Source organism: Lynx rufus, unplaced genomic scaffold (assembly GCF_022079265.1).
Source record: "Lynx rufus isolate CCGP_SWC_20201006 ecotype Redwood Valley unplaced genomic scaffold, mLynRuf1.p SCAF_12, whole genome shotgun sequence".
Lineage (NCBI taxonomy): Eukaryota > Metazoa > Chordata > Mammalia > Carnivora > Felidae > Lynx > Lynx rufus.
Window position 1 is genome coordinate 14,499,426 of NW_025814826.1, and position 27,015 is coordinate 14,526,440.

The window sequence follows — 27,015 nt, forward strand, 5'->3', positions numbered from 1 at the left end:
TATCCAGCAGGTACTTACTGCGTGCCTCCTCTGTGCTGACCACAGGCTTTAATGGAATCCAAAGACCAGGGTCAGCATAGCACCCCAGTGCAAAAAGTAGCAACATTGCAGCATTCATGCACATGAGCATAGTCATAACATTTTGGTTATTAATTCTGTACCAGCGTGCTAAAGTTGGCCTGACATAGCAAAGATTCAGATGCCTTCACTATGTATTTACATTTAAAGATGTTTGTCTCCAGGTTTTTGTTTCAAATATTTATTTATTTATTTTGAGGGGGGGGGTGCAGAAAGAGAGACAGAAAATCCCAATCAGGTTTCACCCTCCCAGGGCAGAGCCTGATGTGGGGCCGATCCCACAACAGTGAGATCCTGACCCCAGCCAAAATCAAGCGTCAGGTGATCAACAGACTAAGCCACCCAGGGCCCCTCCAGGTTTTTGGTTTTTGTTTTTTTAGCTATGTGATAACAGCATTCATAGAGTCAAAACAGTCAATTCTTGAAATTTCCAGGAATGCCTGAGTTCGTATTTGGTACAGCCTGATCATAAACAAGGCTTTGCTGAGTATATGCAATAACTCCCACTTTGTTTATTTATTAAAACCTCAGCACTTCTCGGGGATGCAGACAAGTGTTTATAGAGGAAGAAATCTAGACAACCCAAGCTGCATCTCCACTCATACCAGTGAAGAATGACCCCAACCTTCAGAGAAATGATCCACCCTGGTCGACACTGTATGCTACACAACTGGAGGGGCCAATGCTTTGGGGTCTTGGCCAGCTGTACTGTATGGTAGAATTATTTCTGATCCTTTTGACCAAATGCCTCCATCTTTGTTTCCTAAACACCCTTCCCTCCTAGAGGAAGTGAGGAAGATGTGAGCCACCTGATTTGGGAGAAAGGAAGAATCTGGGAGAATGCCTGGGTCTAGTTCGGATTTCTGAGCCAGAGGGAAATTTTGTCCTCTGCCTGGGTGGTATAAGTCAGTTTAACTGTTTTCAGCTGTCCGTAGAATTGGCCATGACCTTGGCGATCTTCCAGCATGCGGTCCTCTTTTTATAGGGTGAAGGTATGCATTGGCTGGATAACTACTCACTTCCGGCAGAGTAATACATCATCAAGAAATACAACCCATAGGAAAAGAATGAGGGGTGGCAGTGTGGAACAGGAGGACCCTTGTCTTCCAAGCAGTCAGGGCAAAAAGGGTGCATTTTACTGTGTGGCCCGGGAACAGATGTTCCATCTGGATGCCACGTTCAATAAAATCACAGAATGCATCATTTCTTAATGAATGACCCACATTCGCTACTGCCCTCTAAGTTGTCTTGTGACTAGTTTCCAATCCAAAAAAAATTGAACGTCTTAGTTTCAGGCTGTCACTCACTCCTACTCAGGCAGCTAATGTCTGAGATGTCACCACTTCTAGAAGCAAAGACCTCGCGGGCAAGCCATGAATGCCCAGCATTTTATGTTGGTTTTCGGATACCGCTGTGTTTCATGGTTACCAACAAGAATTCGTTAACATTTCTTAAGGAACATAGAAGAATGGCTGCAGAGCCTCATCACTATTGTGTGTCTGGCTGAGATGGATTTCCCGCTTTTCTAGGGCTTTCTTTCTGTGGCAGAACTGAAGGGGGGGGGCGTCTCCTTGCCAGCACATCCTATATAGCCATGTAACATCAGAGAGAAAGAAAATCTATGCAATGGATTTGGTCAATAAGAGAATGAATGGGGCTGGATAAAATGTTGTATGCAGGGGCATGTTTTCTCTTCTTTTTTTAAAGAATGACATGAAAAATTAGGAGATAAAGAGTTCGAAGCTCCTGGCAAAGCAATGAAGTAGGGTTGATGTCGAGAGAAACCGACACATGCGGCTGAACTGGCCGCGTAGTCTCAAATACAAACTGTTTGATTGCTCTCGAAGTGTGTTCTTGAAACGATTCTTATTTACTGAAGCGCCACGGTCAGATGCAACTAGTTGGAAAGGGAGATGTAGTCTGGGCAACAAAAACAAAGAACACTTTCTTGTGAACATATTGCTATTGGTAAACCAACATTTTGCCTGATTTCATTAAGCCAATGCTGTTTGGGCCCAACAGCTAGCCCACGATTTATCTGGCTTATAAGCTTTAATGATCATATGGATGAAAACAAATATTTGACATAAGACGTCATCAAAATCTCTTTGCAGTGTCGTTCTTAAAAATGATGTGCTGCTTGCATACAGAATTACGGTGCCTGTTTAGGAACCTAAGGGGAACTTTGTTGTACATATCATTTGGGCTTCAGGTGTGCAAACTGTAGCACTGGAGGTTTTATGTTGAGGCCACAGAGGAGCGTTTTTGAGCTTCCAGTATCTCGTTGGAAACTCCGTCAAGGCCCCACTTCAGTCAGATGTGTTCCTGTTGTTACGGGTGATCAGCCCCAGGGAGCCTGCTTCACGCTTGCTTCGCGTTGCTCTGCTACTCTCGAGATGGGCCTCAGGGGGCTATGTACTGCGTCCTGAGTGTGGCCTCCTTGCTTCAGCTTTGTAACTTTGTGACTTTTGTGGGTTTGCATTTCTTTGTCTATTTGTCTTTTCTTCTCAATCTTCCCTTATCAGAGTAGACATGGGTTCCGATCACATTCTTCCTTTGATTTTTTTCTGGTTGTGTGACCTTGAGTAAGTCATTTAACCTCACCCAGTCTTGGCTTCCTCAAGTATAAAGTGGCTGTAACCTCAGGGGATCACTGTCAGGGTCAAAAGGCAGCAGGACGAGAAGTCTGCAGAACACTAAAGGAAAGCAGCACAGTAAATAGCACTTCCCTTTCTTCCCCAGCCTGTTCATAAGGATTTCCAGGGGCGCCTGGGTGGCTCAGTCGGTTAAGCGTCTGACTTCGGCTTAGGTCATGATCTCCCGGTCCGTGGGTTTGAGCCCCTCATCGGGCTCTGTGCTGACAGTTCAGAGCCTGGAGTCTGCTTTGGATTCTGTGTCTCCCTCTCTCTCTGCCCCTCCTCGGCTTGCTCTCTCTCTCTCTCTCAAAACTAAATAAACATTAAAAAAATAAAAAATAAAAATTCATAAGGATTTCCATGTTGTTAGAGTTTGGATTTATTTTCCAAGGGAAGTTTCTCACTAACAATGAAAATTCCCAACCCCCTAATAGAGAGGCAAGCAGCAGTTAGTTGTATGGGCTAATGGAGGGGGGAGACCTTGATTGAAAGTCGGACTGACATTGGTTGTTTCCTTCTTCTTTGCCTTAATTTATGCATGAGGCCAGTATTGGGCCCTTCTGTACCCTTGGAGCCCTGCACCCAGAAGATGCCCAGGCCCAGTGAGTGCAGGGCACAGAAGGTAAAACCAAGGAGAGGGGGGAATTAGCAATACAGACACCCCTGCCTCTTCCTCCCTGTCTGCCAAGAGGACCTCACCTTCGTACAGCCCTGATTTCCCACTCTCCACCCCAGGCAATCTCTCTGCCTGCCCTCTCTGTCTTTGTACACCTTTATTGGTCTTTGCTAACATTCCCCTCCTCTCCGTCCCTCTAATCTTAATTGTTATCCATCCAGTATTGAGTGTAATCTTTAAAAATGGTAATGATGCCACTCTTTTGCCCAAGAGCCTCCCAACACCTCCCCTTGGTCTTCCGCATGTCATAAAGGCTGCCCTCGCTTGTCACAGGCCTGGCCGCCCTGACTTCTGTCACCCACTCAGTGTGCCAGGCTGTGTCCTGCTCCTGGGCCTCCCCTGCCCTGGGATACTCTTCCACTCACTTGTGGCTAACTCCTCATTCATCAGGTCTGACTTCTCCAATTACTCCTCTGAAGGGAGTTCTTCACCCTTCCCATCCTGCTATTCTCTATCACCAAACCATTTCCTTCTTAACAGGGATCACAATTCCATAATCACATATTTGTTGGTTTTACTTATCTATGAAATCTCCCTTCTGTACATTGTTTACTCTCTGAGTGCAGGGATGGTGCTGTTCCATTCACAATATGTATCCTGTGTGCCTCATATCCCCTAGTATGTAATAGACGCTCAGTGAATATTTTGTGAGGAAGCAAGGAAGGGGAAAGAGAGAGAGGAAGAAAGAAAATTGAAGAAAGGAAATAGGAAAGAAGGAGGGTAAAAAACACAGGAAGGAAGGCAGGGAGGGAGGGAGGAAGGCAACGAGGGAAGGAGGAAGGAAGAAAGGAAGGGATTCCATGACAGTAAGTGCTGTTAAGAATAGGGTACTTTGTAGAGTGGCGAGGAAATTGTTGCCAACCATCCGGATAGAATAAGACGATGCCATGGTCTTTGCGATCAATGTTTGATTAGAATTTGAAATGGTTTCTGAGTTTATCAATAACTGCCTCCTTAGTCTTATTATTTCTCCTAATTTCTAGATTTCCATTAATAATTAATACTTACAATACTTCTTGTCTTTTTGAAGACTTTTTTATTCATTCAACAAATATTTACCGAGTACCTACTAGGCATCAAGATATAGTATAGGGTAAAAGTGGTTAAAAGACCAGAATCTGAAATCAGATTCTAGGAGTTCAAATTAGTAGCCGTGTGGCCTGAGGAGTATCTCCCTATGGCCTTGTTTTCCTGTCTCTAAGAGGGGTAGTAATAGAAGTGCCTTATTATTGTGCTGTGACGATTACATGAAGCAAGGATAAATGTTAGCTGCTGACGATAGCATGGTTATCTCCTGGTCTGAGTCCATAATCCGTAAGGGGGGGACAGACTTTAAACACATTACTATACAAAAGGCTGTTTCATTAACACCATGACAAGTGTGTTTTGAAAAACTAGAGTGTAGCATGAGGGTGCATAACGGGGTCCCAACCTGTGGTGGGACCATAGTGGGGGTCAGAAAGGGCTTCCCTGAGGAAGTAACACATAAGCTGAGAGTTGAAGGATGAGAGAAAGAGTTTCCTGGCAAAAGAAAGAGTGATGTGGTAGCAAACCCCGCCCTGTTTAGAAGGGGCAGGGCCAGTTGCAGAAACGACTGTTTTTTAACAATTGTAAATAAGATTCTTTTTTTTTTTAACATTAAAAATTCCCATTGGTACCTGGGTAGCTCAGTTGGTTACGCATCTGACTCTCGATATCGGCTCAGGTCATGATCTCACAGTTGTGAGATCGAGCCCTGCACTGGGCTCTGCGCTGACAGAGTGGAGCCTGCTTGGGATTCTCTCTCCCTCTCTCTCTGTCCCTCCTCTCTCTGTCTCTCTGTCTCTCTCAAAATAAATAAATAAATTTTTTTTTTAAATTCTAGAAATCAGGACATGTTCTATAATTAATGACCTCTCAGACTCAATGAAATACAGAATTTAAAAAATAAACCAAAACATCATGGTTGGAGAGCAGAAAGTAAGAAGAAGGATGGCCGGGGACGTGTGCAAGGCCTGCTGTGTAGGGCCGCATAGGTCTTAAAAAGGATATTGGACTTATGAGCAGTGGAGAGGTATAGAAAGATTTTAAGCAGAGAGGAGATATGAATATGTCGAGCTTATTAAAAATCTCACTCTGTTGTGAGAAGATTGAACTGAAGTGGGAGAAAGTAAGAGTGAGAAGACCATCTGGGGCTCCTGAGACAGCGTAGGTAAGAGATAATGGACACTTGGACTACAGTGGTGGGACAGGGACAGAGGGAAGAAGACAGACTCAAAAACGTTTGGAGGGTAGAATAAGACCTGACAATCAAGTGGTTATGGGAAATAAATAAAAGAGTTTTCAGGAATGACTGGAGGTCCCTGGCACGTGAACCTCGATGGAGAGCAATTCCATCTGCCAAGATGGGCAACTCTGGAGGAGGGGCAGGGAGAGCACCTCCCTTCTCTGGGGGAGAAGGTTATGAGTTCAGGTTTGGGTATGGTTGGTGTGAAGAGTTATGTGACACCCGGTTGCAGTGGGTCACGTAGGCAGTTGCGCATATGGTTCTAAAGCTCAGAAAAGGATTCTGGAATGAACATACATTAGGGACTCAAAGGCATAAAGAAAGGAATGCATGCCAGGGGAATGGAGAACTCCAGAGTGAGCATCCAAAGTGGTAGGAGGTAAACCAGATGCATGGTGTCCCTGAAGCCAAGGGGACAGAGTGAAGTCTCAAGGACTGTGGAGGGTCAGCTCAATTGACTGCTGCCAGTGACCAAGCAAGATGAAGACTGAAAGGTGTCCGCTGGGCCTCATGACTTGAAGGCCATCGGTAGCCTTAGCAAGCATGAAGGTGACATTGCAGCGGGCTCAGATGCAGATGGGAGGTGAGGCTCAGAGACAGAGAGTAGAAACAATTATCGTGGAGGGTTTGTCTGTGAAGGTGGAGGAGATCTTTGTATCTGGAGACATATGTGTTTTTACTGTAGCTTCTATTTTATTTTGCTTTTCTTCATCGTTGTCTTCCTCTGCTCTTTATCCTTTTCTTCATTGTTTTCCTCTTTTATTGGAAAATGAGGAGAGGGGGATCTTTCAAGACTAATAGCACAGATCCAGTAAAGAGGGCGAATTTGAAGACATAGAAATGGGAATAAATAGTAACCTAATTAGTAACCTAATTAGTAACCTAACCAAGCAGGTGCGATGGATTAGGACCCAGCACCTGAGTGGAGGAGGTTTCTGACTTGCTGAGGAAGCTCCCTCAGCAGTAACCAGACAACTGAATGTGGTTGTGGTGGCCTGGAGCTAGGGGGGCTCGGCTCACATGGGTCTGTTGGCTACCATTTTCCCCAGGAAGTAGGCAAGTCCTACTACCAATGAGATCAAAGTGGTGTGCAGGGGGTGGTTTGGATAAGGTGACATGGAGGTGTGTGGATTAAAATTTGTGGAAAGTTGGGGAGGGTTTGAAATTGCTTTGGGGGGAAACATAGTAGGTGTAAGACAGTATTGAGAGGAGAGGTAGGAGAGGTGCTAAGGAGTATACAGTGACCTCCATGCTACCGGGTAGCGTGAGCTGCATTTCTCATTAGCTACCAGGCTGACCCGGACGAGCCATATTGTTGGGCCCAACTAAGGCTGGGATTTGTTGGATTTTATTAGGTAGTTCAGGGTATGGCCAAGAGAAAGATTAAGGGCTTAGCCATGTAATCTCAGTCTGTAGGGAGGGAAATGGAGCTGAGAGGGGCCTCGTGCACAAGGAGGTATGGGTGTTGGCCAGAGACGGTTGTAAGGAGACAAAGACATCCAGTCACTGACCAAAATGCTCAGGAGTCATCGCCCTGAGTCCTTGCCCTGTCATTGGACATAGAAGAAAGAGGATGAATGGTGGCACAACGTCTCAGAGAATGCCAGAAGGAACAGGAACGAGACTGCAGGTGGTGGTGTAGCTTTGCAAAGGGATACTCAGTGGGGCAGGTAGCATGCTTGCGGTTTACGTTCTCAGGGCCTCGCTCAGAGGCAGGCCAAAGATAAATGTCCAGCACGTACTCCCTGAATGAAGAATGAATGAAAGAACAGGGCTCAAAATTAATGGAAATATTTTCGTAAGAATTCACCTACCTCAGGCGGTTATTCTTCTGGTGAGGCTTTGATGTGTGACTAAAATCATGGTTCCGCCTATTGATCTGGATGCGTTATTGTAAAATCTGACTTTTGTGTTATTTTGAAAGTCAGTCAGGGGCCTTTCATTTGAACCAAAGTAAAGCAATAATCCAAGTGAAAGCACAGTAACCCTTTATGTGGCTTGAACTATAGACAGACATAAAGCATCGTCCAAGTTGAAAAATGAATTGAGGGGCACCCGGGTGGCTCAGTCGGTTAAGCATCCGACTTTGGCTCAGGTCATGATCTCACACTCTGTGAGTTTGAGCCCCGCATCGGGCTCTGTGCTGACAGCTCAGAGCCTGGAGCCTGCTTCAGATTCTGTGTCTGCGCCTCCCCTGCTCATGCTCTGTCTCAAAAATAAATAAAAACATCAAAACAAAATTAAAAAAAAAAAGAAAAGAAAAATGAATTGAATGAATTGCAGTGTTGCAAATGGAGGAACGGGGAAGGTGTCTGTGGGTTGGTTCTAGGAAGGGAACACTGCTTTCTTGAAGGTATACTTTAGGATACCCGCTGTGTATTCTACCCTCGTGGAGGGTAGAATGAGGCGGGATAGCTGGTTCCCACCAGAGATACACAAAGTTGCTGGAGGAGCATTCTTACTAAGCAGCACGTCTCCTTTCCCCGGGGCTTCTTCATCACCTGCTTCCCAGCACTTCTCAACTTCCAGAGTTTCCCATTTGCTTCTGTTTCATTGTCTGTGTCAGCCCCCACCACCTCTGCCATCAAGGATCCTCTGACTGGGTCAGTCCTGTGGCCCAACATCTAGACTGATCCCCAGCTTCGAGAAGGCATAGTTCTGACTAGACTACTGAGTCTTGGCATCCCCTCTCCAATGTATGAACGGCTCCAGAGGTGACAGACAGAGGTCGTGATAGTAACTTCCTTCTCTTTCATGTAAGTGCCTTGAAGCCAGAGATTTTTTCTTTCTCAGCATACAGCGTGCGCTCGAACCTTGTGAAAGAACGTATCGTATGACATAGATGCTGAAAACTGTGAAGTGGAAAAGCAGGATGGCCTCAGTTCCCCAACTTGGAATTTCTGAAATGTTTTCCTGTCCCCCCCCCCCCGCCCCCAGATCATTTTTCAGAGACGAAGACAGATATTCCTAAACTGAAAGCTATTCTCTATTAAGCACTATTATTCTCTCATACGTAAGACACTTCATGAACTCTTTTAAACCTTTAAGATATTGAGTGAACTAGGGAACAGAATCAGGAATGTGGTTGGAAATGAGCCGCACCTGACAAATGCTTACAGCTCGTCTTGACGTAGACAGAAGCAGGTTTCCGCAGTGTTGGCTTTGGAGCAGTGCTTTCTTTCTTAAAAAATAAAATTAATGTTTATTTATTTTTGAGAGAGAGAGAGAGAGAGAGACAGAGACAGAGCTTGAGTGGGGAGGGGCAGAGAGAGAGGGAGACACAGAATCCAAAGCAGGCTCTAGGCTCCGAGCTGTCAGCACAGAGCCCGATGCGGGTCTTGAACCCACGGACCTCGAGATCGTGACCTGAACCTCCAGATGCCCCTGGAGCAATGCTTTCAAATTTTAACTTGTGCACAAAGCAGCAGGATCTTGTTAAAATGCGGCTTCTGATTCCATAGGTCTGGGGTGAGCCTGAGACTCTGCATTTCTAACCAGCTCTCAGGTGGTGTCCATTAGGGCTGGTCTGACGACCACGCTTTAAATGGCAAGGCCCTGAACTGTAGGATTTTTCCCACAAGCCAGAGCGGATACGGATGTTTTTGGATTTGTCCCGAGCCTTCTTGAAAAACGAACGTTTCAGGTGTTTGGGATTTAAAAAATATATAGATTTTTAAAAATAGATGCCTTTTAAAAATAGATTTAAAAATAGATCAGAATAGATTATTCTGCCCACGTTATAAATAAAGTGACTCAAGTATGCAGAGATTAAATGACTTAGGGCAGATTACAGAGCTAGTAGGTGGAAAAGTGTTTTAAATCTAGTTCTTTTCTTTCCAAGTTAAATGCTCTGTCTCCTTGATCACGACTGTTCTCATGTTACTTGTGTGTTCATTCCTTCATTCATTCCACAAAGGTTATCAAGCACCTTTTGGGGGGCGGGATTTGCCTTTGCTCGAGCTGCTGCAGCTGTCGTGGATATCCGTCCCCATTTCTGCCAGCCCCGATTTCTACCCTGTCTTTAAGATACAGTGGAAAAGCAACTTACTCCCTCCCGCTTGCCATGCACTGTGCTGTCCCCAAACCCCACTGTGAGTGGGGAAGATACAGACGTTCGGGAATTCAGGCTCATACAGTAATATCAAAGGAGATCCATGAATATACTGTCATTTAGATCCGTGAACATACTGTCATTTGACTCAAAAAACAGGCTTTTATGAAGAGGTAGTTTCTGTCGAGAACGCTAGCCATCCTTTTCAAACTCAGAGCGAGTGAGTCATCCTCATTGTCTTAGTTCTTGACAGCTTTTGGCATTTCTCTACCTGCTTCAGGACATTATATCCTAGTTCTACCAAAGCAGCTCCTCTGAGGGTGGGCACCACCAATTTCGAGGGAGGAGAATAATTAGGAACAAGTAGGAATGCTCTGACACTGGCAGCCCTTTGTGCCGGTCTAATTCTAATGAAAGGTGACTCCATCCAAAGCAGGTGATGCACGCACCTGCAGCCATTTGCAGCGATGCTCTTTTAAGTTATGATTGGGAGCAGAAGAAAACCTCTCCAGAAATATCTGCATGTGAAGAACATATTTTTTTAATGCTCCCGTGACCATCTCAGAACCCCTGAATCCTGCCATTCCTCAAAATTTGGTAAACCGACACACACAGAATCTGGAACGGCTGTAAGAACAGCTGACTGGCCCGGGTATAGATTGGGTCCTAAGACATCTCTAGACCTCACTCTCACGCTTGGGGTTCCTATGCAGGACTTGGGCTCAACAACACTACTTATGACCTTGTAGGTGCCCCAGGGTGGCTCTGCTTATAGGAATTCTTTAGTAAATTGCTCGGTGAAGTTAAAATTCTTTTTTTCACGTAGATCGTCCGCTCCATATCTATTTTCTAAATTTGCAGTCTTTGGCTTCCTTCAAAGCCCACTCGGGCTCTCTCTGTCATCAGACAAGTCAGAAGATCATACTCAGGGAAGTGTCAGTGAAAAGATAAACCCTTCCAATTTACATCGTCTCTCCTTGAAAGAGCTCTGAGCACTTTATTATATCTCTTATCTCTCATAGCGCTGTGCAGAAAAGGGTAATACGATCTCATTTTACAGCTGAGAAACTTGGAGTTACTCTAACAGGAACGCATAGCTTCCTAAAGAGCGATAAGCCCCTTTGTAAATAAACTAAGCGGATGTCCATTCGCAGCTGCCAGTTTCCAGCGCGGGGTTCCTTGGCTCCCTTCTCCTGTCCCTTCCTCCCTACACCCCTTCCTTGGCTCGTCTTTTGGTGGCTGAGCTGTGTTCTCAGTGAAATCTAATCGGCTCCCTTGCTTCACCCTACTGGACTTGCCCTATCGACCAACTGCACGTCTGTATAGGCGTTCCCAGCTATTTGCACAAATGCTGTGCATTTAGAAAAATTATGAAGTATGATTAAATACTCCACTGGTCATTATCGATGAAGATATAACCACATAACCTGTAATTCTTAGAACGCTTTCTTTCCTGAATGAAGTTCTATTTTCTTTTCTGATTTCATTCGCTTGCCTAAAAATCACTTTTTTAAAAAATAAATAACAGAGGACTGGTGATATTTGGGTTCAGATTTTAGTTGCACAACGAACTAGGATAATCTTGAGCAAATTAATCAACTTCTCCGAGGCCCGGTTTCTTGATCTGCAAGATGGGATTCATAATACCCACCTCGGAAGGTTATTGTGAGGATTAAACAGAGATAATGCAGGCTGAATACTACTCAGTGCCAAACCTGGCCTGCACGAAGCGTTCGGTCAATGGTTGCGGTGGCGGCCGATGACGGTGACTGTGGTGACAATAATTATAACCAGCTGTGGAGATGGGAGACTCTCCTGTAGGTGATAATTCTAAAAATATCCAAATAAAGCGTGTGTTGAAAACTTCTTCAAAACCTCCTCAGACAGATTTCAGATGTGGCCAACAAGGTTTACTGAATGCCGAGTGGGATTTTTGTGCAAACTCGAACAGCCTTGGTGGCTACAGACTGGGCAGTAGCATCCTCTGAAACTACTCTCTGAGCACAGATCACGTGCGGCGATAAGACGTTTTAAATAAACTAAAACACGTCAACAGTGACACAGGAAAACAGTTATTATGTAGCACCTGGCAGATCTGAATGCAACATTTAGAAACTTGCAGAAGTACAGGGGCTCCCGAGTGGCTCAGTGGGTTGAGCATCTGACTTCGGCTCAGGTCATGAACTCACGGATCCTGAGTTCGAGTCCCACGTCAGGCTCTGTGCTGACAGGTCAGAGCCTGGAACCTGCTTTGGATCCTGTGTTTCCTTCTCTCTCTGCACCTCCCCCGCTTGCTTGCTTGCTTGCTCTCTCTCTCTCTTCTCTCAAAAATAAGATGAAAAATTTTTTAAAAAGAAGAAACTTGCAGAAGTATAAAATATTTTAAAAAGATAACTCTTTTTGACTCTCAAGATCTAAAGGTGTGGGGCGCCTGGGTGGCGCAGTCGGTTGAGCGTCCGACTTCAGCCAGGTCACGATCTCGCGGTCCGTGAGTTCGAGCCCCGCGTCAGGCTCTGGGCTGATGGCTCGGAGCCTGGAGCCTGTTTCCGATTCTGTGTCTCCCTCTCTTTCTGCCCCTCCCCCATTCATGCTCTGTCTCTCTCTGTCCCAAAATAAATAAACGTTGAAAAAAAAAATTTAAAAAAAAAAAAAAAAAGATCTAAAGGTGTTGGTCACATACTAACTTCAGGAAAGGCATTCCATACCTGGCCAGCTGTTGTCATTTGTAGTATTTTTATGCTTTTCTAGAAGGAGGTAAAAACCAATGATGTGGCAGAGAGGGACTTAGACTATGTGAGTCAATTTAGCTTTACATCTGAATTGGAGAACTGTGAAAAGTGCTTTTCGAGATTTAATGGTTTTTCAGAACAAATGGTGATTGTAACTCAGTCTGGTGGAGTTCATGGAATCTTGGGGCTGAATATATCACCCCATCCAAAATGATTATTTTACAGGTGAATAATGTGAGGCCAGAGAAGCTGAGTGAGGTACTCCATAGCGCCCACCACGAGTTGGTGAGGCAGTGATGAGAAGAAGGACTTAATCCCTAGCCTAGCCTTCTTCTTCCAGCTCACTTCTCCCAGGCCCCTTACAAGGAACGGCAAAAACCATCTGTAGTCATAACGTCAGTATTAACCAAGTTAGTAGTAATTTTGCTATTTGTGGAGAAAGAACTTATTTCTTTTTCATCAGGTAATTACAATTTCTAAAGTTTTTAAAATATCATTTATTCATTTAGGGACAAAATAAAGGTATATGTTAACCTTCCTCTAAATGATAGCAAATTAATGGAGTCTAAACTAATGAAGTTTCTTTCTAGTTAGGATTCAAGCCACAACAGTGGTACTCAGTAAACAGCTCTCAGGTCACATGGGACCTTGTGTGTGTCAAAGGGAAGATTAAGTCAATCAATGCATGGAATGAGCTTAGAACAATGAATATTGGCAATGGCAGACAGTAATGTTGCTGAGGTCCTTTGAGATGGCTATAAATTTCTTTTTCTTTCTTCCTTTTTTTCTTTTTACGGTTCATTTATTTATTTTGAGAGAGAGAGAGAACATGAGTCGGGGAGAGGCAGAGAGAGAGAGAGGGAGAGAGAGAATCCCAAGCAGGCTCCGTGCTGTCAGCATGGGGCTCCATCCCACGAACCATGAGATCATGACCTGAGCTAAAACCAAGAGTTGGACGCTTAACAATCTGAGCCACCCAGGCACCCCTAAGATGGCTGTGATTTTTCAATGAGGATTAGAGTATTATTCTAGGCTCAGCCATAGGCATGATGGAGTATATGAAGCGCTAGACCAATGTTGCCCAACAGAAATATAATGGGAGCCACATACGTTAAACTGTTTGAGTTGTCTTGTAGCCACATTACAAAAATAAAGAAGTGTAATTAATTTTAGTGATGTTTTTATCTAACCCAATATATACAAAAATTATGATTCCAATATGTAATTTTGAAAAGTATTGAGATACTTTACATTCTTTTTCTAATACTGTCTTCAAAATCCAGCCGATCTCAATTCAGACTGGCCCAATCTCAGGTCCTCAAGAGTCACGTGCGGTTAGGGCTCTGTATTGGACAGTGTTGCTCTACTCCTATTTACTTGTAAGCCTAATTTCACAAAAGCAGCAGCCTCCAGCCTTTCTGAAGGTGTGTGTAGTTTTTCTTGGCTCTTTCTTCCTTGTTATAAGATCAGTAGTCAGTGCCCAAGCCCATCACAGCAAAATAGAAATACATTATACATTTAAATTGAGTTATAGTACATAAAAGGCAAAAACTGAGCTGAATGTTTAGCTCACTCTAAAAATAGTTCACTTCAAAAGTAATAGAATATTTTTCTTGGATCAGTTTCTTTCTATTTCCAGTTCAGTAAATTGTGGCAAATTGTATTGCCAGAGTAGAGGGAGGTTTATTTGTTATTTCTTCACTTTGATGGGGAAAAGGTTTGCTGCTTTATGCGAGAAATACTTAGGCTTATCTTTTAAAAAATGATTTATTGATTTATCCTTCGTGATTTGTTTGGTTCAGTAAACAGTAATTGTTCCCAGTGAAAACAACTGTAAATATGTTGCGCTGAAAGCTACATAAATGATTGCTAATCAGATGGAAATTTGTGTTACTTCTAAAAATACAAGGTAAGGCAGTAAGGTTAGCATTCGTGAGCAATAATCTATTTTGAATTTTTTAAATATTAGTCTCTCAATTTTGAAATGTTGGTTCTTCACAATGCATGAGTATACACAATTCTCTCTGGTAAACTTTACAATGAAGCAATTGGAACTTTGAGTTGCATCCATGCTTTATGGCTACATTTATGAAAGAATTCAGTGTTCCCAGACCTTAATTTTCTTATCTGCAAAAGGGGTAGAATAAGAAGAGCTAAAAACGAATGGGCATGTTTAGCTGAACACGTTATATGTCTCGTGCATCGAATCCTCTTTATTCCCACCTCGCATGATATCATTTTACATACGAAGAGGTGGAATTTGCCCAAGATCAGAAAGCCAGTGGTGAAGCCATTATTCAAGCCCAGGCTGGAGCTCCCTGGCAAAATGTCCTTGATACTTGAACCTACAGGGAGAAAAGGAGGCTTCATAAAATTACTTAGAAGAATTCTTTAATGATACATTTAAAAAAAATATTCTTTCTGTTTAGAAGTCCTTACATAGGCTCATTAGAATATGAGGCAGTTCCATGCTATTCCACAAAACCAAGCCCATCCTTGACTTTAAGAAGTAAAACCAGGGTAATGGAATACTTCCTGATGGAGCGATGAGGTTGGTCCCTGGAAAACAAATGGTTAGGACCTGAGTTAAATGAGGGTTTGACTTAATTGCCTCTGAGCCTCCTTCTATCTCTGGGCTCCCGTGATGCCTGGTGAATGCCTACGGTTGAAGGGCAGAGTTCCGGTGTCCTCCTCACTTGGGGTCTGCATGGTCAAAGCCAGGCAATGGCAGTTCATTAGTAAGAATGCTATGTAGTGATGGCTTTTGAGATAAAGTAGCTAAACAAAGTTTTGGAAATAAACTTCTGAGAGCAGAAGTCTCAGTCCGATTATTGGTCAATGCAAAATGGACTGGCTCATGGTGAACATTTCCCACCTTTGTCTTGTTCTTTCTGGAATTTAATTGCTTTCGTAATCAGTAAAATTCAACCATGGCTAAAGATCTTTGGTGGTACGGAGTGGGGAAAGCTCCAAGCGCTAGAGAAGTGAAAGGGAAGGTAGTGGGTAAAAAGAGAGAGGGAAGGGAAGGGAGAGAGGGAGAGAATGAATATAATGGCGGGAAAACAAAATGTTGCTATCAAGGCTGGAATGAAGGCTTTGTTAGGGTAGTTGGCTACACCACTGAGATAACCATGGCGGAAATAGCTCAAATCCCTCCCCTGTCTGCCCGTGGGGTCAAGCTGGCTTCAGTGTCAGAAAGCGGACCCCAGAGAAAAGCCTGAAATGTTTATTTCTGTGAAAGTGTCAAGCTTCTTGTGAGGAGGCAAAGCCACTGAATGGAGAGATTACCACCGAGAGTGATCTGGACAAGGAAGTCGCAAGGCGAGAGGCTCCTTAGTGGTTAATGCGCTAAATACACAATTTCTGAGCACTCTGTTTACCCGTGGTGGAGACACTTTTATCAGTGAGCACTTGATCGGTCTTCTTAGAGAGTACTTTGACTCTGCCGAATGTCCAGAGGGAAGCATTTAAGGAGGATGTTTCTCTTGGGTTCTTTATTTATACCAGATTTGTAAAAAAAAAAAAAGCAACGTTTGCTTTCTGTTTCCCCAGTGAATTTCAACTACTTCACAATGTAGGGTGTTCCTTATATTGAATGTCCATTGTGCGACCAGGCACATGGGATGATGTCATGCTGAGAGTAAAAAGCCTATGGTCATTGTCTCAATCAGGGGAAAGGCAGATAAAAAAGAAAACATTAAGTTCCATTCCTCATGCTCGGCTCCTCCAAATTGATCCATTTTACCAAGACACGCAGTGTATTGACTGAGGTAAAAAAGCCTGCATTGTGTCCCTGCTGTCAGTACAGGTATTGAAAGAAATCACACTGATCTAAATTTGACCCCAAGTGGAAGGAGGAAGAGTCACCCGAATGAGCACTGTGAATGATGTCATTGTGTGAACAATAGCCTTTTCCTTCCTTCTTGTCCTTCTAGACCTAATGCCTCACCTCCTCCGAACACCCTGTCTTCTGGGTGCCTATCACAGTAATCTCATATCTGGGTGTGAGTCTAGCTTGGGGTAACTGAAGCAGTATTTCCACAAGAAAACTAAGGTTCCTGAACATTTGCTCAGGAGACATCCTCAAACATTTCTCACTATGAGTGTAAATAAGTGATTTTTGTTTGAAAATTCAATATTTGACATGTCGTGGATCTGTTCTTTTCTTTTTTTTAAGTTTACTTATTTATTTTGAGAGAGAGAGAGCGCAAGCAAGGGAGGGGCAGAAAGAGGGGTACAGAGGATCCGAAGCAGGCTTCTCCCGGACAGCAGAGAGCCTGATGCAGGACTCGAACCCATGAACGGATAGATCATGACCTGAGCTGAAGTCAGATGCTTAACTGACTGAGCCACCCAGGCGCCCTGAATTTTTTTCCACAGTGGCTCCCAAAATAGGGAGGGGAAGTTTGGAAACCAATCTAATTCTCTTTAAGATCACAGACAATAATTTGGATGGATAACAAATTTCGAGATCCAAAAAGACAGAGATAGAGATATGAGCCAAATTTCAGAAGAAGAAATTGGATACTGAACCATGCACCTTCAAGATGGAAGAGGAATGGTTTACCAGCAGCCTATGCAAATATAGCTAAATTTTCCCTCAGCTGTGTTGAGTGAGTGCCAGAAAGGCTAATACAATTTTAGGTGCATTGTCTATGCTTCAACAGAAGCATAGAAAAAGAAAAAAAAACCCGAGAAGCAATAATTTCACTCTATTTTGGGGTGACACCCTGTGGGCAACCAGTTGATGAAGAGATTCAGGAGAACGTCCCAGCAGTAATTTTAGAAACCTTGGCACGAGAGGAATCTGGTTAGCCTTGGTGGTGGCAGGAAGAGAGGGCTGAAGGTGTAACCTGACCAACGGGAGGTGGCTCCTTGGTGAGTCACAGAGAGAAACTACACCAGGTGAACCGTCACACAAAAGAAATTCTATTTGCGGCAAATAAGGAGATCACAGGGAAAAACTTCCAATGTCATGACTTCCCGAGCAAGGGTGGTTAGGTTCCTTTGATTTGGGGTGAAGATAAATATTTAAAAAGAGGCTCCTTGTCACCATATGTGCAGGTGGGCGTAGGGTTGCACACGTGCCTATACATATTTTGTGTGTTATGTAAATGAGGCTTGTGTTCCCCCTGGGGCAGAGATTTTAGTGTTATAATGGGGTGAAGGTAATCGTTGGTAGTTCCAGAGGCCACTCCATGGTCCCGTGTAGGCACGAGTCAGGGGGTTTATCTCAAGCTGGTCTGGATGGCCTTGTCCGGCACTCGCTATCACCTGAGGGCCGGGGTCGGGTCTCATTTGCCAACCAGGTAAGCTGGAAAGGAGAGCTTAAGGAAAGATGGGGGAAAAGTGAGTGCAAGCAGGTGGGCAGTGATGGTGAGATCTTGGGTTCTAGCTGGCGACAAGGGCACTAGATAAACACTTAGAGGGTGGTCACGTGAGGGCGTCCGGGTGGCTCAGTTGGTTGAGCCTCTGACTCGTGGTGTCAGCTCAGGTCACCATCTCATGGTTTGTGCGTTTGAGCCCCACCTGGAGCTCTGCGCTGGAGGTGCGGAGCCTGCTTGGGATTCTCTCTCTGCCTCTCTGCCCCTCTGCTGCTTGAGCCCATGTGCTCTCTCTCTCTCTCTCTCTCTCGCTCAAAATAAATAAATGAGCTTAAAAAAGGGGGGTGGTTATGTGGACCAAGCGGATTACATGTACACGGGTGGCTCTAGCAGACAGAACAAGAAACGGTATCTAGAAGTTGCAAAGACAGGTTTGAGTTCAGTGTAAAGACGTTTCTGGGAGAGTTGCCCCTCTAGGGCGGCATGGAGGACTGGGGTTCTCAATTTGGACTGATTCAAGGAGAGGCTGCACGGCCCCTTACTGAATACTCCCTGTTGGGTTCATCTCGAGGGGTCACTGCGGTGCCTTGTCACTCTGTGGTTGGGACCTCCCTTGCCACGTTGTAAACGAGACGCAACCAGCTCGAAAGTAGGGAAGCGCAGTGCAAGGCCCCCGAAGTGGGACAGCCAGCAGGATCTTCCGCGCTCACCAGGGCCTGAGGACAAGGCAGTTAGGCAGCTGCCTGAGGGGCCACACTTCGGGAGGTGGCCTGTGCAGGCACTTGTGTCCCTCTGGTTTTCTTCCTGCTTATGGCAATGCTTCTGGGCTCTCAGCTTTGCTATAAACCTATAAATCTATTGCCCCCACCACACACACACACACACACACACCGGACCCCTCACGAAAGCAGAGGGAGATGCATAGCAAATGTGTCAAATAGCTGAGCCACACTGCAAGCGGGGGCTTCCTCCGTCCTGTCCCGGGACCACATGAAGCCATCTCACTTTCAAAGCTTAGGCTTGGCACACAAAGTGGGACTGTGCCTGGCGTCACAGTAGAGTTAGAGTAAAAATCTATTGTTTTGAGACAATTGTACTAATTTGCTTCTTGATTTCTTTAAACTTTCTACGGTACGTGCATATCCTGAATGGACATAAGAATCTGGGGCCGGGGGTGGGGGGAGTTATTTTTACAGTGAGGTAAAACTAAGGAACACTAAATAGTTCAGATAAACAGCTCTGCAGCCCTAGGTATGCCCGGAAGTGGCATGATGGTGAAAACCCTGTCCTCTATTTGTGTTGCCTTTTCTATGTTACTTGTCCGTCCCCCAGTTCCACCCCTCCCTCTCCCCCGTCTATAAAATGGAGATAATAGCAGCACTCCTCAGGGGTGTGAAAATGAAGTAAGCTAATACATCTAAAGGACTTCCAACAATACCAGGTGCACACAAAACAAGTTGTTAGTGTAATTATATATTGTTCTGGGGGTCATTTCGACCACCCCCGGGTTTAATACGTTTCCAGGACGCACAGGTCCCAGAAAAGCTGTTATACTCAGTTGTGGTTTGTTACAGCAAAAGAATACAGATTAAAATCAGCAAGGGAGAAAGGTGCATTGGGTGAGGTCCAGGTGCACAGGACCAGTCGCTGGCTTCCGGTTGTCCTGACAGAGTTTCATTCTCCCAGCAACATGTGACAACATGCACCAAGTGTGACCAATCAGGGAAACTCACCCACACCGTGGTGTCCAGGATTTCTCTTTATTTTTTCAAATTTATTTATTTTGAGAGAGAAAAGGAGAGAATCCCCAGCAGGCTCTGCACCGTCAGCACGGAGCCCAACGTGGGGCTCAATCCACGAACCTGTGAGATCATGACCCCAGCCGAGACCAAGAGTCGGACGCCTAAGCAACTGAGCCGCCCAGGCGCCCCTGGTGTCCAGGATTCCTACTGGCTGATGGGGGTCAGTCACACAGACCTGCAGTCTTCAATTCCTCCTTCCCTACCTGCCCCCACAAGAGGTCACACTGATACAGGGTGACTCCAAACCCAGACATACAGAAAAGGCATTCACAAGAAGTCACATTTTTAGCATCAACTATATGGCATGGCGCACAGTCTCAAGCACGCGGAGACATTTTATCAGGCAGGATACCCCAAGGGTTCAGAAGAGCCAGTCCAGGGGTAGTCCTGAAGGTTTGGGCAACTCAGGCCTTCTGAGTTCACATTTTATTGCGTGTCGTATGTAAGTTTTGCTTGTCTGGACAATCAGGTTCAACCATTTTAATGTTTTAAATATTTTTGTAATGTTTTTCTTCATTTTTGAGAGAGAGAGGGAGAGAGAGAGAGAGAGAGTGAAGGAATGGCAGAGAGAGAGGGAGACACAGAATCTGAGGTAGGCTCCAGGCTCTGAGCTGTCAGCACACAGCCCGACACGGGGCTCGAACTTGTGAACTGTGAGATCATGACCTGAACCAAAGTCAGGCACTTAGCTGACTGAGCCACCCAGGCACCCCTTAATTTTTTTTTTTTTTTTAGCATGTGAACATTTATTGAATGTATATTGCACACCCTATCTCTTATAACCTCTCTATATACTGGAAAATAACTTCAGTTCACATTGTAAACCCAAAATAGAAACTGTTATCATCTGATATGAGAGGGCTTATCAGAAACTACAGATTGCTATTACTGCACTATGGTGACAGAATGCTCTGAAAATTTTGATTGAAATTACACGTCAAGTGCTTTACAAATATGATTAGCTTTAGTCCTTATCAATAGCAGTGGGAAGTAGGTAATAGTTCTGTGTTATAGGTGGCAGAATAAAGGTCCAGAGAGTTTTAAGAACCCCTCCAAGGCTCCTCAGCCAGTAAAGGGCAGAGTCTACATTTACCAATCTGATTCCAAACCTTGTGGTCTTAACATCATGCATGATAGTTTCCTGTGATCTTGAGAAACATGGGCATTTATTAGTATGACCAGTTGGTGCTCAGTGTCAAATAAAAAATATTTTAGTTGATAATGGGCAGAAAAAATATGATTTTATGTTTTAAGTATTTGGGAGAATTAACTAAAAAATTCAAAGAAAGGAGGTGATTCAACTAGCCGTAATCACCCTCTATGGGTTATTACTAATCGCAACCATTTATTACATCTCTTTCTCAAGGAATCTCGTGTTGTAATTTTTCTTTTCTACTGGTAGAGGAGAATAAGAGAAGTAATTTTTGTATTCCACCCTTGAATACTAAATACTAAAAAGTATTTGGGAACATTAAAAAAATCCGGTATTCATTTGACTTGATGCATCTCAAGATCCGTAGAATGTTTAGACACTGGGGCAGTCTGTGGCTAGAACGCACACGTTGCTTTGACCACCAGAAAAGATCTTGGCAAAGAGGCTTTCAAGATGCCTCTCCCCATAAATATGTGGTGTAGAACGCAAAAAAGCCAGCAAGAGAGAGATACAAAAAAAGAGGGGGATTATATTGTTATTCTGAGTGTTTGGATTAATAAGGGGAACTTAAAATCTGAATGCCTTCCAAGGTTCCAAAATTGTTGCCACCATGAATGGTCTGTAATTGCTTCTTTCTCCTTCCCCTATTATTAGATCTCAGTCTGTGGTAGAAGCTGGGACCCTGAAACATGAAGAGAAGGGAGAGAACGAGAACACTCAGCCACTCCTGGCTCTGGACTGAACCCCGGCTCACCCCACGCTCCCGCAGATCGCCAGCCTTCAGTGGTATCAGCCACCCGGGAAGCACAGGCGCAACTGACCCACACAGACATGTGCGTTCGCTTGACATGAGGCCCTCCACTCTGCCACCTGGTGATGACTGTCACCAGCCATCGGTCTGAGCAGCCAAAGTGAACAGACTTGAGAGATGGGTTTTTTTTGTTGTTTTTTTTCAGTGAGGGGATTGGAGGTGAAGCAAGGCGATATTCCCCTTTATTTACGGTATTCCCCTTCCCCTTTATTTACGGTATTCAATGAATTGAAAAAGGAAAAACTAAATTGATGCACACACTCCGTTAGGACAAGGATTTTTCTGAGGCACCGCAGATACCCTTTTCAGTTTTTGTGATTTAAGATTAAGCGCACTTCCAAGTAGATACACCAGAATTAAGCTGTGCAGACACAGTTGTCAAGCTCAGTGTAAGTGCAAAGCCCCAAGACAGTAATCTCTCCAGTGATTTCCATTCTTATTGAATTATTTTCTTTGACCTCATCACCAGCATCGAATTGTTCAGCCTAAGGGCATGTTCTTGTAGGTCCGGCTATTTGCAGAGTTTGCTTATTTGGATATCCTGCAAGAATGATTTTGACGTCACATCTTTCTTTCAGGCCACCAGCTGATTACCATGATCTGACTTTAAAGGAAGACGCACACAACTTGAAATATGATTGTTTCATCTTAATAATGTGACTTGTCACAGGCAACATGTATCTGCGGGGGAGGGGGTGGGGTCTCATTGAAAACACATGTCAGTGATGAATGAATCCATTCAAATTGCCTCACTCGGGTCACTACAGCAAAGAAAAGTGCTACTGAAGCATTTAGCGCCCCCCATCCTCCTGCAACCAGTTCAAGGTGTGGAGAAGGGACCTGGCTGTTGCGGAGAGGGTACATATCAATCATGGAGGAAGACCCTTAAAGATGGCTAAATATGCAAATACTGAAAATAGATTAGGATTGCGGGATAAAATGCCAAAGATCATTTTATTTCTTTGTCTATTCTCCTTAGAAATGGAGTCCCCAACTATCCAGTCAAAGGAAATGAAATAAAAGTGAATAGGATACGATATCCTTACTTGGGCCATGTTTCCCCAGATGAGTTGTATGTTTTTACACATATTTTATGCTCCCAGCCATCTGCATGACATGGGCATTTATTAGTATGACCAGTTGGTGCTCAATGTCAAAAAACATTTGAGTTGATAATGGGCAGAAAAATATGATTTTATGTTTTAAGTGTTTGGGAGAATTAACTAAAAAATTCAAAGACAGGAGGTGATTCATCTGGCCATAATCACCCTCCATGGATATTACTAATCGTAACCATTTATTACATCTCTTTCTCAATGAATCTAGTATTTTAGGTTTTTTTTCTACTGGTAGAGGGGAATAAGAAGTAATTTTTGTATTCCACCCTTGAAATAAAATTTAAATAGAATTAAAAATATTTCTCAACCAACTGTATCACAGTACAAGTAAAACCAATTCATTTTATGTAGACATTTCAAATAACAAAATAGTAACACTGAAAATCATTCTACCAATGCAGTGACCAAAATGCTTTCCTTATATTCCATGACAGAGGGAAGAAAGATAAAGAATTAAAGTGAATTAGAAAATCCATTTTATTACTTGTGTTTATAAAACAGTTGAGGGATCCAAGTGTTTAAAACGGTATCAGAGTCGATTATTGCCAACACTTTACAACAGTAAGGATAACTCTGGCTTTTCAATTGGCAACATTTAGAACCTACTGTAGTGACCTGATTTGAAATACCATATTATAATTATTAAGTCAAGAGCTAGTTTTTACTCTAGTCCGTGATTTCATTAAATGAACGTAAGATGATGGTTTAACACTGACAACTCATACTTTAAATTTCTTTATGTGTATGCGGTATACGTGTAAGAACCAAATTCAGTAAGTGACATGAATATTCTTACAGGAGCATTGGATTGTGTTGTCCTTTGTCAGTCATTTCTTCCGTTCAATAAATACTGAAGGACACAACACCTTTTTATTTTCAAGAGTTTGCTTTTTCTTCTGGACTTTGGTAATTTCGATACTTTCCTCATGTGCTTCTTCATCTATTTTAGTGGGATTGTTTTGGCAAAACAGACGGGAACAAAATATCTTGCAAACCCTTCTCACTGGAAGCTCACATCAAGCCAAAAGGGTCCATTTCAACGTTAAAGAACTCTTTTTAAAAGACATAAAGCATCCCTCTTTGTCCTTAAATGGAAAGGAAGCACAGGTGTTTTTTTCTACCCGTGAATGAGATTTGGTAACTGCTGTGTCATTTCTTCAGCATTTTTGTTCGTATTGGCTTAAAATTCAGGTACATGAATATCATTACATTCACATAGCTATCATTTCTAGTTTGGACTGGAAACATGCAATATTTAATGCATTAATACTCTTCTAAGTTTGACCATCTTTGGAATAAGGAGGCAAAACCATTTTTCAACTGTTATTTCTACGCCGTGCGTAACATGAAAGCTAAACTATGGACAACGATTGCTACTTCAAAGCTGTATTTAAATGGCAGAAGTTTCTCAAGCCAGGGAAACACAAGAGTCTTCCAAACTCCGTCAAAGAGGAAGGCGATCTGGACACCCTAAACGCAGGACTAAGATCCTGGCATTCTCGAGGTCTTTCACTCTGCCATCCTTCATATTTTTACAAAACTGTGGTGGGGACCCACCTAAGGACCTCCTCACTCACGTGGATCTACAACAGGCAAGGAGACTCTGGGTTCCAGCCCCTTCTCAGACGGCAAAGAGGCCAAGGAGCCCGATGTCCTAGAAGCCACCTCGCTATTTGATCCTGAGAGAACGTTTTTACTCCGAGAAATGTTACTTTTTCAAGTCCTAATTCTCGGCATTAAAAAAATTTTCATGTGGCACTTTCATACCTCGATATAAAATAATTCCATGTCTTCTTTCAGTATGAAAAGTTCCTCTCAGAAAGACAGAGTCTCTACCATTTGCATGGTGAGGAGAGAAATTAAGACACCGTCTTTCAATGATGATTTGAAATAGCAAAGGGACTCAGTTGGTAGGAAGCAGTACAGTCCGCAGACATCAGCACAATTACATCTTTCTCCTTTGTAGTAGGAAAATATAATTGCTTCTTTTATGAGTGTCTTTCACTAGAAATAATTAAAAGAGGGACGTATGGGTTCACGGGGAAAGTTACCATTGAACAGCATTTACACAGCTCGCTATCAAAATCAACAAAAAAGTAGTGGTACGTGATGACAAAATTGCCTAGCTACCCTAGAAAAATATAATTGCATAGAAAGATTACAAGCTAAAGCGATCCATTCACAGTTTCTACATATCTTCTCATTGTACACTGATTTCGGCCTCTTCTAAGTGGAGAAAGCATCTTTGGCTGACAAGGTAGAAGCTATCCCGTATTCACCTGAAAATGTGGCATCAGATGGGTGCCGTCATGGGAGGAAGTACAGCAGAGTACTTTCTACATGAACCGCAGCAAGGCAAATATTCCTTTTAGTGTCTTCTAATCCTAGGAGGAGCCTCAGAAGTTTTCGGGCTGCAAGTCAAAGGAATCAAGGGCCTCAGACTTGGAACCTGTGTCCCTACACCCAAGGAGATGGAAGCGGAAAGGCAGCCTCTCTCCAGTGTGTCCCAGGCCTGTACAACACACTAAATCGCAGGAAGGCTCTGTCTCTGCTGGGGGGTCAGCTCTGGGTGCCACACGTCCACGATGAATATCAGCCGGAAAGACGCAGCGTCCTGCCATACCTCGTGCTCAAAAGAGTCATCAAAGATGAGCACCTTGCCTTCTTCCCACGTCCTGGAACAGAAAAACATGGGTTCAGATGTCTGAGAATCAACCCATGGCTATGTGCAGATGGGCACTTTCATGATAACCTTTGGGAGATGACCAGATAACTGGAACACGAAGCCAGCATTTATTCTCTCCTTGGTGATTAAGAAAGAATTTAAGGATTCTTACCATGAATACAATTTTCGATGCTGAGCCCTGAACGTGAACACAGGGCAGGGGACTGGTGATAAGAGCATACTGACCTCACCACAGGCTTTGCAATTATTCTCGGAACAAGCCTAGGTGTGGCTTGTAGAGTCAGGCAAGCAGTGAAAGGCGTGCCCCGGTGGCTCAAGCCCACATGACTTCCTGGTCAATGATTGCATGCTGTCCTCCCTTGGCCTTTCAGAGACTGGTCTAGACCTATGGGCAGCACCTGGGTATCTTCATGCCCCGTAGGATACCTGGAAGGGCGCCAGTGCATCTCCAAATGATTTTCTCAACGCTTTCCGTTGGTTAAAGCTCCATTTCGTGGAAGAAGTCCCATTTTATGGAAAGGCAGATTGGGAATGGATTTTGTTTATATTTTTAATGTCATTTGCAATGCAAGTGGGCTATCCATGGAGTATTTTAAATCAATGCTGTAAAACATTCTTCAGGGCCTCCAACATTACTTCATAAAATATGTGTATAGCAGCTAAGACCTAAACATAGTACTAGTCTAAATAAAGCAATCAAGACAGAAATATGCAGGGGCAATTACACAATGCCTGTCAAATCCAAAGAAAGTTTATTAGTCATGCTAATGTTCTTCTCTTTTTAAAATAGGTATTTACTGCCAATTTATTACATGCTAAGTTACATTTTTAAAATGAAGTTATTACTAGGAAATTTTCTTTAGTATTAAAGTTCCATGCAAGCATTTGATATTCTATATTGTGGATTAGCAAAAAATTAAAATCATAGGATAGAAAATGCTAGCTTGATTTCAAGATTTCAGATAACTTAGGGGCTGTCCTGTGCTCTGCATATGTTTGACAGCCTCTCTGGCCTCTACCCACTAGATGCCAGTAGCACTCTCCCACCAGTCATGAGATCCAAAAGTATCCCCAGTCATTGCCAAATGTCCCTGTGGAGTGGTGGTTGGGGTGGGGGGCGGGGTGTTGGTGAGAGGTACATTCATCCCAGACACATTGTATTAATCAGACAATAACATTTCTACGTTATTTAAAGTAAATGATAAACAAACGAATATTTGCCAGTTGAAAGTTCCTTGAAGTTGAGAATCGGCCCCTACTTTCCCACTCATCCCCACCTTCCTACCCCATGTCACACGCTGTCTCACACACCTAGCCTAATAGCTTGCATTCAATAAACGTGGGCTGCTTGACTCTTCACTGTGATTCCTCTTATGGTTCAAAGAGTTCTACTGGAGTTCCATCCAAGTGAAACCAACAACAGAAATATACAGATACCAGAGCACAAGACATAGTATATATTATTAAATATTATTAGACACATATTAAAACCAAACTTGAAAAGAAAGGCAAAGTTAAGAAAAGGACAAGAAAAAGGAAGTGGAATGGCCCATAGCTTATACAGTTTGGTGGTGATGTTCTAGGTCTTAGTGTTACTGGTGGGGCTATGCAATGTGTATGGGGGATCACTGACAAGCCTAAATATAGGCAGCAGATAAGGGGGGCAGTGCACTGACGGGGGAGCG

General features: G+C 43.6%; 2 protein-coding genes across 2 annotated transcripts in view; one reads left to right on the forward strand and one right to left on the reverse strand.

Annotated features, from left to right (window-relative positions):
• The window catches only part of CLVS1 (clavesin 1), a 159,534-nt gene extending 138,077 nt beyond the window's left edge, over nt 1-21,457 (forward strand). The window contains exon 5 of the mRNA XM_047073733.1: nt 21,370-21,457. Within this exon, the coding sequence (XP_046929689.1) occupies nt 21,370-21,457 (88 nt within the window). The remainder of the gene's footprint in view (nt 1-21,369) is intronic.
• A 1,646-nt stretch (nt 21,458-23,103) lies between these two features.
• Nucleotides 23,104-27,015, reverse strand: part of ASPH (aspartate beta-hydroxylase) — a 221,347-nt gene continuing 217,435 nt past the window's right edge. Inside the window, exon 25 of the mRNA XM_047073977.1 lies at nt 23,104-25,319. Within this exon, the coding sequence (XP_046929933.1) occupies nt 25,169-25,319 (151 nt within the window). The 3' untranslated portion in view covers nt 23,104-25,168. The remainder of the gene's footprint in view (nt 25,320-27,015) is intronic.